General features: G+C 52.0%; 1 protein-coding gene across 1 annotated transcript; it reads right to left on the bottom strand.

Annotated features, from left to right (window-relative positions):
• Nucleotides 1-545: 545 nt before the first annotated feature.
• Nucleotides 546-3,124, bottom strand: LOC132479551 (zinc finger protein 239-like). The gene is made up of 4 exons (XM_060083098.1): nucleotides 3,086-3,124; nucleotides 2,654-2,734; nucleotides 2,328-2,594; nucleotides 546-1,136 (listed from the first exon to the last, which is right to left on the bottom strand). Exons 1-4 carry the CDS (start codon nucleotides 3,122-3,124, stop codon nucleotides 546-548), a joined length of 978 nt encoding a protein of 325 aa, XP_059939081.1.
• Nucleotides 3,125-11,272: the final 8,148 nt, after the last annotated feature.

Genomic DNA, 11,272 nt, shown 5'->3' on the forward strand with positions numbered 1-11,272 from the left:
AGGATGGCAGCAGCTAGCCATCTGTGGCTGTTTAAGGGGAAGTTGATTCAAATTTAGTGAGTTTAAATATTCATTTATGTTTTGGTGAGCTCTAAATCAGATCTGCACCTGAGTTAACAGAATTGTACCGGAATTGATTTCCTGGTTTTTGACAATATTCTAAGGTTATTTAAGATAGTATTCATGGGGGGAGCTGGGTGAAAGGTACATGGGAAGACTCTGTGCTATTTTTGCAACTCCTTGTGAGTCTTAAACGATTTCAAACTAGAAAGTTACCCTCCCCACAAAAAACATCACTTCCACAGGGGCACTAGCCGTATTTCAAACGCTCAGAGGACCACATGTGCCTGGTGGCTAAGATACTGGACGGCGCAGATGCAGAATGTTTCTCTCTCTCTGCAGAGATGCTATTGGATGGCGCTGTCCTAAATCAGGCCTCCATTGGACATGGTTACCCCCCATTCCAGCTCTGGGGACACTGAGCCCTCCTTGGACCCCCACTGCCTGGCACCCCGCCCTCACCCATCGCGATGCACCCTCTGATGTTACGGCAGGTTGCTGGGACGCGCGAAGCCCTTGCCGCAGAGGCTGCACCTGTAGGGTGTGTCTCCCGTGTGCACCTTCTCGTGGATGGCGCGGTAGTTCAGGTCCTTGAAGTGCTTAGGGCAGAAGCGGCAGGTGTGAGGGCGCACGGGGCTGTGCACACGGCAATGCTGCAGGAGCAGCGAAGGCCTGGAGAAGGCTTTGCTGCAGCCGTCGCAGGGGTAGGGCCGCTCGCCCGAATGCACGCGGAGGTAAGAGACCAGCGCGTTGGACTGCCTGAAGGCCTTGGTGCACAGCGGGCAGACGAAGGGCCGATCGCCCATTGGCACGCGCTCGTGTGCCCGCAGCCTGTGGCGGTGGGTGAAGCGCTTGCTGCACACCCTGCAGGCGTGCGGCTTGTCCTCGCAGTGCTGCCGCCGGTGCAGAAGCAGGGCCGGCCCGGCCGCGAAGACCTTGCTGCAGCCCCGGCAGGGGAAGGGCCGCGAAGGGGCGTGCAGAGGCTCGTGGCGGTGCAGCTCGTAGGGGGTCTTGAAGCGCTTCGGGCAGGACAGGCAGGGGAAGGGGCGCTCGCCCATGTGGAGGCGGCAGTGCTCCTGGGGAAGAGGCCAGCACCGGGAGTGAGGAACAGTGGCTCACCTCTGCAGGACATGCCTCTCCAGGTAGGTTCACCCCTACTCCTTGCAGGTCTCCGAGAGAGAGACCAAATGAAGACACACATACCAATTGTCTAAAATTTTTAAAATTACAAACCAAACTATTAAATAAAATACGTTCTTCCTCCCCCCTTGACAAATAGACCTTCACAATGACCCAGAAGTCCAGGTTCAAATTTATATTCTTTGGAATCCTCAGAGTTCCACACTAGAACTTGGTGGCCCATGAGAGCTGGCTGGGGTTTCCCAGGCCTCGGGGGATATCGCACCCACAGAAGGACAGCCCAGTCCACATGCCCAAGCCTCCCTTCTACCCGTCCAGCCTAGAGGTTGTGCACACAGGCGGGCAAGGTGCACCCTGTGGATGGTGGATCCAGAGAGCCCTGGAAGCAGACTTTGGGCCCCTTGGGTAGGGAGTCCCAGTGTCTCTTGTCCCCTTGTCCACACACGGAGGGGCAGCAGGAGAGGGTCAGGGCAGCATCCAGTCACAGGAGAGATCCAGGGTGGGCTCTGAGAGCTGGGCTGCCTCCAGGCTAACTCCCAGCCTCTCCTTTCTTCCATCATGGCCCTCAACACAGCTCCCTCCTCCCCCACCCCTCCCGAGCCATGGAAGCCTCCTTTTCCAGTACCTTCTCCTCCAAATCTGACCCCTATCTCCTTCTTACCTTCCTCGAAAACCCATCCCCAGTTTCCTATCATCTCATGATCATCCCAGATGTTACCTCCCTGAGTGCCAAGACCACTTTCTCTAAGCCTCTCCCCTCACTTTTTCCCTGGGATTCTTCTACCTTCTAGCTCACCTCCACATACATTGAACCCCTCCCCACCTCGGCCTCCGGTCACCCCGCCCACTTTCCCTTCAGGCCCAGCTATGCTCTCCCACTTCCGGCGGGCTCTGCCTCTCCCCACCGGCTCCCGCTCACCTCCAGTCCAAGGCCCTGCTCACCCTGGTCCCAGAAAGCTCCACCCCTCCCTTCATACCTGGCCCTACCTTAGGTCCATTGCCTTGCCCTGCCTTTCCCCCGCAGGCCCCGCCCCTCGCAACAGGCCCCGCCCACCTCGGGTCCCCCGCTCTCCCCTGCCCCTTTCGCGTACCCCGGCCTCTCGTCGGCCCCGCCCCCCTCTCCGCACCTGCCGGTTGCTGGCTCGCTTGAAGCGCTTGCCGCAGGCCTCGCAACCATGCGGCCGCTCGTCGCTGTGCACCAGCCGGTGGCTCTTGCGGTCCGAGTGGCGTTTGAAGGCGGCCGCACACAGGCCGCAGCTAAAGGGCCGTGCCGCCGTGTGCACCACCTCGTGGCTCAGCAGCTCCCACGCGCGCTTGAAGGCCCTCCCGCAGGCCGCGCAGCAGAACTGCCTGGGCCGCGCCAGCGCCCCCCCGCCCCCCGGCCCTCGGAGCCGCTGCGAAGCGAGCCTGGCTCCTCCTTACCGGAGCGTTCCTCCGCAGAACCGTCGGGAACCAGGCGTGCAGTCGAGTACGTCCCGTGCTCATCGATGAGCTGCACCAGGGCCGGAGCCTCCGCCTCGTCTCCTCCGGGCGCCTGGAAGAGAAGAATGGGCTCAGTTCTCGGGTCATCATCCCCCCCATCCCACCCCTGCCCAGACATGACTGTGGATTTGGGACTGCAGCCGCCTCATCTGTAAAATGGGCAGATAACGGGACCGCCCTCCTGGAGCGGCAACGCGGATTAAGTGGGTTAAGATTGAAATTCTGCTCCCCCCAACCCCCGTCCCTCCTGACGCCTTCATTTCAGCAAAAGGCAGCTCCTTCTTTCCTTCCAAGTGCTCGAGGCGAAAACCTGACACCCCTTTTTCACACACCTTCATCTAATCTCTCATCAAGCCTGTTGGCTCTAACTTGAAAATACAGCCAGAATCGGGCCACTTCTCACCATCTCCACAGCCAGCACCCTTCTGTGAGCCAAAATCATCTGTCGCCCGGTTTATTGCTGTGGCCTCTTCTCTGGGTTCCCTGCCTCAGCCCTCCACCCCTCAGGTCTGTTCCCCACGCAGCCGCCAGGAGGCGCCGGTTAACACCTAAGTCAGCTCAGGTCCCTTCTCAGCTCAGAGGCCTCCCCTGGTTCCCCTCTAACTTAGGGAAAAGCCCAAGTCCTCACGACCCAGGAGGTCCTCACGACCCAGGAGGCCCTGCATGACCCACCTGTGTTCCCTCTTTGACCTCATCTCTCGCCTTCTCCTCTGGCTCACTAGGCTCTGGCCACACTCAAGGCTTCCTCAACGGACTTGGTGCCTGGAACCCTCTTCCCCTCCACAGCCGCACAGTTCCTCCCTCACCTTGGTCAGGTCTTTGGTCCAATGTCACTTTTCCCTGAGGCCTCTCCTTACCACTCTATCTGAAATTGAAACTCATGCTACCCCTCCGATTCTTCCTACCTGCTCCCTGGCTTTACTTTTCTCCATAGCACTTATCTTTGGATGTGAGCCTGGAACTACCTGTGTCCATCTTTTGCACCCCGTGGGAAGAGTCAGCCTGGCAATGAAATATCCATAGAGGAAAACAATCCCAAGAAAAGAGAGAGACAGCTTCCTAGATCTAGCTTCCTAGATCTAGACAGCACCTAGATCTAGCTTCACCTGAAGCATCCTTTCCTCCACTCTTTGGTTAGGTGAGGCAATAAATTACCTTTTGTTGCTTAAGCAAGTTTGAGTTGGGGTTTTCTGTCATATGGTAGGCTGAATAATGGCCTCTAAATATATCCAGGTCCTAAATATCTAGAACTTGTGAATGTTGCCTTAAATGGTAATAGGGACTTTGCAGATGTGATTCAATTCAGGATCTTGAGATGGGGAGATTACCCTGGATTCTGGGTGACCGTGAGTGTCATCATAAGTGTCCTTGTAAGAGGGAAGCAAAGGGAGATTTGATGCAGAAGAAGAAGGTGATGTGACCACTGAACCAAAATACTAAGCTGCTGGCTGTGAAGATGGAAGAAGGGGTCAGGAACCAAAGAATGCCGCTCTAGAAGATAGAAAAGGCAAGGAAGTGGTTTCTCCTCTAACGTCTCCGAGGGAGCACAGCCCTGCTGACACCTTGATTGTGGCTCAGTGAAATCTATTTTGAACTTCTGATCTCCAGACTGTAAGTGAATAAATGTGTGTAGTTTTAAGTCACCAAATTTGTGGTAATTGGTTTCATGGGAAACCAATACATGCCATTTGCAGCCAAGACTCCACAGAGGGGACACAGCTAAAAAAAAAAAAAACACCTTTTATTTGGCGTTTATTCAGCACCTTCTGGATACTAAGCACCAGACTGAGTGCTCACAATAACCCAGTCTTCTGCAGGGAGACTGAGGCACAGAGAAGGTGAGTCACTTGCCCGAGGTCACAGAGCTTGGGAGTGGAAGAGCCAAGATTTGAATCTGGAAAGTAACACTAAAGCAGCCCTCACAAACCCATACTCATCTGTGAATTTGGGGATGGTGTTAGAGATAATGTTATTAGCCTATATATATATATATATATATATATATATATATATATATATATATATATATATATATTTTTGGTATGCGGGCCTCTCACAGTTGTGGCCTCTCCCGTTGCGGAGCACAGGCTCTGGACGCGCAGGCTCAGCGGCCATGGCTCGCGGGCCCAGCCGCTCCGCAGCATGTGGGATCTTCCCGGACCAGGGCACGAATCCGTGTCCCCTGCATTGGCAGGCGGACTCTCAACCACTGCGCCACCAGGGAAGCCCCAAAGAGAGTTCTTTACTATCCACACAGAGAAGAGTTACTGCTACCCGTCTCCTGCCAATTGTTGCTACAAAAACACAGGCCCATAGTCTGAGATGGCGTGCTTCAGCAGTCTGGAATTCAAACCATTTGTTTGGAACCCCAGAGTTCTTCCCAGGTGCGTGAGGCCAAGTTGGGGGATGGGGTGGGGCAGGGAGGCAGGACCGTTTGTATCCCAACTCCTGCTTTAACTTCAGTAATAATTTTGATCATGACAGTCTTCCAAACACATCCCATGTGTTACCTCAGTTATTCCTCCAAGAAACTTAAGAGATGGATACTACTATTATTTCCATTTTACAGATGAGGAGACTGAGGCACTGGGCGTTTAATAATTCTGCAAACAACAATGTATTCCATGGAACATCCCAAGTCCTCCTCTACCACCCCCTCATTTGTTTTCTAATGTAACCCTTGCACCCCAGTTCCTCTTTTATCACCTGAATTCCTGGTATCTATTCCCCTTCTATGTCCCGCAGCTCCACTATGAATCTGTTTCTCTAATACCCCCAATCTCCCCTGTAATATCACTGCTTCCAAATTCTGAATCGCCTCTATTCATTTCATCAACATAATTTATGGAGTGTCCCCTCTGTGCCAGGCACACTTCCGGGCCCTGGAATTTTTCATGGTAAACAGCACAAGGCCTCCCCCTAGTGGGGAAGATGGACAATTAAATGACAAATGATGGGCAAGATAATTTTAGATCCTGATAAAGTTTCTGAAAGGGGAATGGAATAGTTGCTGGTGGTGGGAATGGGGTGGTGGCTACTTTAAATAGGGCTGTCCAGGGGATCCTCTTCTGGGAGGTGACATTTAAGTCTGAAAGGTAAAGAGTTGGATGGGCAATCCAGGCAGGGAACGGCAGGGGCAAAAATTGGATTAAGCTGGTCCTGTTTGGGGAACGGGGTGGAGCCCACTGTAGGTGAGGCAGGAGGGCAAGTGATAAGAGATATGGCTGGACAGTTAGGAACCGGGAAACTCCACATTCGCCAAAACATCCCAATTCACTCTATATACCAGCACTAGCCAACAGAACTTTCTCCCATGATGGAAATGTAGATCTTCAGTGTCCAATACAGTGGAGCCATTGAGTATTTGAAATGGAGTGAGTGTGACTGAGGAACTGAATTTTTAATTATATTTCACTTTAATTAATTTACTTTAGCCACATGTGGCTACATGCTAGGGTATTGGGCAACATAGCTATACAACTTCCCATCACACCTCAAAACATCAAACCCTTCTTATAATTCCCCCACTCTCCCAAAACATCTCAGTGTTCCCTACAAGCCTCCACTCGCCCCTATAAGAATCCTGTAACAACTGTACATATGTTCAAACAACCCAATTCTCGGTTCCTTTTACATATGAATTCACCAAAACACTCCCAATCCCTTAGTATCTCCCCAACTCCGCCTATGTCACACCGATTCCCCCATCACACGCTCCGTTCCTCCATGAGCACCTCAGTTCCTCTGCTGCTACTCTATTTCCTCCCAAGACAGCCCTTAAACACCTTCATCTCACCCCGCCCCCTTCCGCTCCAGGGTTACCATGGCAACGCACCCGCAGCAATCACGCGCGCCTAGCCTGGTCCATCACCATGGAAACCGGAGAGGTCTCCTCCACGCCACCACCCCACGCTGAGATGGCTGTTCTGGGACCCAGACCCTTCCGACCCGAGAGAGCCGGGAGAGACTAGGGGGCCCCACAATGCTCAGCGAGAGCAAAGCGTCCTCCCCATTCTTCTGGCCCCATCCGACTAAGCGCCCTGCAGCAGGTACACACTGCGGGGGAATGTCGGGTGGCAGATTCTACTGCGCAGGCGCCCACCCTTACGGACCGCGTTTGGAGGCGCTCAGCCTGCCGGGAGTTGTAGTTCTCTGGCTGCCACAGCTGGAGACACAGGTGGCCAATGGGTGAGCCGGATATAAACAAGGTTACTGAAGCTGAGAATCGTCGGGCAGGCTCCACTGTCACCACAGCAACAATGAAGCGTGATGAAGCACCAGCCCTAGTAGCCAGTCTGCCATTTTTATTCTTTCATCTTTCTTGCTCAGGGCTTACTTTGCTCCGGACACTGTTCTAGGCACTGGCGATACAATGGGAAACAAAATAGAGCTTATAATATGATGGGGGGAGATTGACTATTAATAACAATGATGAACACAAATCGCTAGAGAAAACTGTATGTTAATAGGTTATTGAGGTGCTTCGGAAGAAGTGGAAATGCAGATCATGTGAGAACATTGGTACACACCCGAATTCATCTGTCTCACAAAGCCCTGTGAGACAGGCACTGTTATTATCGCCAAACTGTAACAAACAGAGATTAAGCAACAGAAGGGCACATAGCAAGGAGTAGAGCTGGGATGTGAACCAGGACCATCTGGATTCATACTCTGTAAGCTTAACTACAGTGCTAAACTGGTAGACATGTGTGGCATAATTTCAGGCAGTGTTAATTGTGAAGAATAAAGCGGAGAAAAGGGATGAGATGACTCTTTAAATGGACTGTTCAGGGATGGCTTTTAGGAGCAGGTGACATTTGAGTAGAGGCCTGAGGGATTGTGCTGGGCACGTGGGGCATGTAGAGGTCCAAGGGTCACTGACGTTTGGATTTTTCTCTTGCCTTCCCCAAAGGCAGACTGTTACACACGCTGTTCCCTCTGCTGAGAATGCGCTTCCCCGTTCTTTCCCTGTCAAATGCATCCTTCAAGAGCCGGTTCTGAGGGACTTCCCTGGTGGTCCAGTGGTTCAGGATCCATCTTCCAGTGCAGGGGAGGTGGGTTCGATCCCTGGTCGGGGAACTAAGATCCCACATGCTGCGGGCCAACTAAGCCCGTGCCACAACAAAGACCCAGCGCAGCCAAAAAAAAAAAGATCCGGTTCTGTGAAGAAACTACGTCTCTGTCCCATTTTGCTAACCATAAATCTCTTCCTTCTCTGGACTCACAACCGATCCATTTATCACAATAAAGCTGCCAGGGGTAATTTTATTTTTGTGCATCCAATCAAGCCATGCTCCTGCTTGAAAATTTTTGAATGGCTTCCCACTGCTCCCAGTATAAAGACTCACCTCTTCCTGTACCTATAAGGCCCTGATGGCCACTATTAACATCTCTCCCTTTTTCACACCCTGACCCCCCTCTACTAACCCTTTTTCAATTTATGGTATGGCTCGAGCTCTTTCCCTCCCTAGGACTCTCCCTAACCCACATCCAAGAGTCTAAGGATAAAAGAGTCACGTGGGGAAGTTTGGGACATCGGTCTGCACTGGACTGCTATTGGGTTTGCCTGCCCAGGATTCCTCCTGCCTCCTTTTGATCTTAGGTGGCTTCTGCCTTCAGCGGCTTGAAGCAGGATTTTGGTTCCCAGCCAGAGATTGAAGGCCACTGCAGTGAGAGCGCTGAATCCTAGCCACTAGACCAGTGGCCAGTGACAAGGCCCCTGGCCCGTCAGCTTTGTAGAAATGTATTCCCACAGAGAAACGGAAAGTAGTGAAACAAGTAAAGTGTTTATTAGGAGGAAAAAGAGTACATGTGAATAGGCACAAACTGGCGGGCGCAGAGAGTCGCGCCCTTGTGGCAGTTTGAATCACTTATATGGAGCATTTCTTCTGGGTTTCCTTTGGCCAATCATCGTGCTTTGACTGGTTTTGGATCTGTATTTGGTTTATCTCAGGGTCCTCCCCTGTGTACACGTGCATCTCTTAGCCAAGATGGATTCCAGCAAAGAGGCCTATGGGTAGGTTGACATCACTCCCTTTTTGACCTCCAAGGAGCCTTTCTGTGCATGCATTGTTGGGAAGGTCTCCTTGACTTTGAGAATGAGAAATATGTGGTCTCTTTTATCTGGGCAGGGCTCAGCCTCTCCTATTATCCTGCTATTATCTTCATCTTGGAGTATCTGTCCACAGGGGACAAACTGCAGCTGTTTAGCCTGGGACCCATCTATCTCCTGCCTCACTTTCTTTAACAACTCCTCTCCTCACTCTCTGTGATCCTGTATATTCTGTCTGCCCTGTCAGTCTGCTACAAGAACGGGCAGATATCCAGGGTGACGGCTCAGAGCAGACCCTCCAAGGATGGTCTTTGAAGCAGAAGCATCAGCATTATTTGGGAACTGATTAGACATGCAAATTCTCAGGCCCTACCTCAGACCTACTCAATCAGAAACTCGGGGTGGGAGGGATGTCTGTGTTTTAACATGGTCTCTGGGTAATCAATTTCCTGAGGCCTGCTCAAGTTTGAGCACATAAACAAGAAACAATAAAAGGCACAAACAATAAATGCTTATCACTAAATACTTTTGAAGTGTCATGGTTGTTACACAGCATCAATGTAACCATAGATAACTGATACTGATACACTTAGTAAACCCAATCAGCTTCTTCTTTGAGATTTGATGCTGGGATGCTGGTAGAAAGGTCTTTGGGGATCAAGATCTAAGGATATGAGATTACGGCTTCAAGTCGCTATCTTTCTCAGTCAAAGGGGATAGCCTTCTTTTGAAGGAAGCCATGACATAAAGGGCAGAAGCACAAGGGAGAAACCTGACATTATTTGAGCCCCTGGATTCAGCTGCACTTGAAGACTAATTTCCCAGCGACGTGAATGGCTGGATGACCTTTTACATTAAGCTCCTTCGTTGCTACTCAAAGTGTGCTCCACAATCCAGCAGCAACCACATCATCGGAGAACCTTCCACCATCTTGGGCCCCACTGCAGACCGACTGGTGATTCATCTGTTCATAAAGTTTAAGAAGTGCCGAGCTATTCCCACCTGAATTTCTATCACCTGCAGTCCCCCGCACCAGTTGAGATAACAGAAATCCCAACTCAAACTGCCGTGAGTATTAAAGTATCTTTTATCTTACTTAGGAAGCCCCCCCTCAGAGGGCAGACTTTAGGGACTCAACCAGATGCAGATATTCTTTTTTCTTTCTTTTTATTTTTTTGCAGCGCGGCTTATGGGATCTTAGTTCCCCGACTAGGGATCGAACCTGGGCCCTTGGCAGTGAGAGCGCAGAGTCCTAACCACTGGACCGCCAGGGGGCTCCCCAGATTTTCTTCATCTCTTAGCTCTGTCATCCTCAATGACATCCTTCATTCTCACATTCTATCAAGAGGCTTGCAAGCAGGTTTAGGCCTAACCATCTCATTCTGGGGCTTCTCCTTAGGATTGAGAGAAACTTTAGAAGCCTCCCGCCCTAAGCAGACCCACTGGGCAGGATCAGGCTCCACGCTCATTCTTAAACCAATCACTGGCATAGTGGCTGAGATTGGCATGGACTAGTCATTGGAGGATCCACGGATGTTGGCAAGCTGTTCCCATGGCATACTGGTCCAGGCAAGGGAGGATGAGGCCTGAGCTGCCATGAAGATGGATTCATGTTGGGTTCCTGCATTCCATCAACATTAGGGCCTGTTGATTGAAAAAGTCAAGGAATGCTGGACCATCTCAATTGCCCTCTGGGTCTGGGCCTCCCAACCTCCCCCACAAGCCAAGAATTCAGCACAGAAACCAAAATAATACTGTTTTATTCTAATCTTGAAGCACAGAAGTCCAGAGGGTTCCCCTCCCCAACTGGAGAGCCTCCAGCCCATCCCACCAGACTCCCAGGGCCCCCTCTTATTCTGCCTCTTCTGGGAATGACCAACCAGAAGGTGAAGGGGGTCCAAGACTCCAGGCCTTAGAGAAATCCCCAAGTCATTCCCCTCTCGTTTCTTCTCTCCCCACCCCCATTCCTTTCCTTTCCCATCTCCCTTTTTTCTTCCCTCTCCTCCATCCTTGTCTCCTCCTCCCCTCCCCCACCCCCTCTCCTTTCCTCCCTTCCCGTTTGTCCCCATTTCTTCTCCATTTCTGCCTCTTCTTGTCCTCTCTCCTCCATGTCTGTGTCCCCTTTGTCTTTCCTCCCCTTCCCTCTTTTTCATTACCCCCCGTTTTTCCCTCCTCCTGCCAGGCTCTCTCCACATCCTGGTGTCCTCCCCTCCCCCAGCTTTATTTCCTTCCTTCTCCTGGCCGACCTGACCCTGTCCACACCCTCTCACCACACATTTCCTCTCTGGAGGGAAGCCCTCAGAATTCACCCTGGCCACCACCATCTGACACAGCTGCGGCTCCAGGACCTCCAAGACCACACCGTCTGCTTCCCCTCGGACCCAGAGAGGCAAACTGCCCAGATGAAGTCGCTGGATGCCCCAGGAGGTGGCCGGGGGGGACTGAGGTGGCCTCCTTGGGCTCAGCCCTGTTATCTTTGGGATCGAAGAATGCCCTCCCGCCCCCACCGTGGAGGGTGACGGGCAGGCGCGAGCAGGC

Source organism: Mesoplodon densirostris, chromosome 19 (genome assembly GCF_025265405.1).
Source record: "Mesoplodon densirostris isolate mMesDen1 chromosome 19, mMesDen1 primary haplotype, whole genome shotgun sequence".
NCBI classification, from domain to species: Eukaryota; Metazoa; Chordata; class Mammalia; order Artiodactyla; family Ziphiidae; genus Mesoplodon; species Mesoplodon densirostris.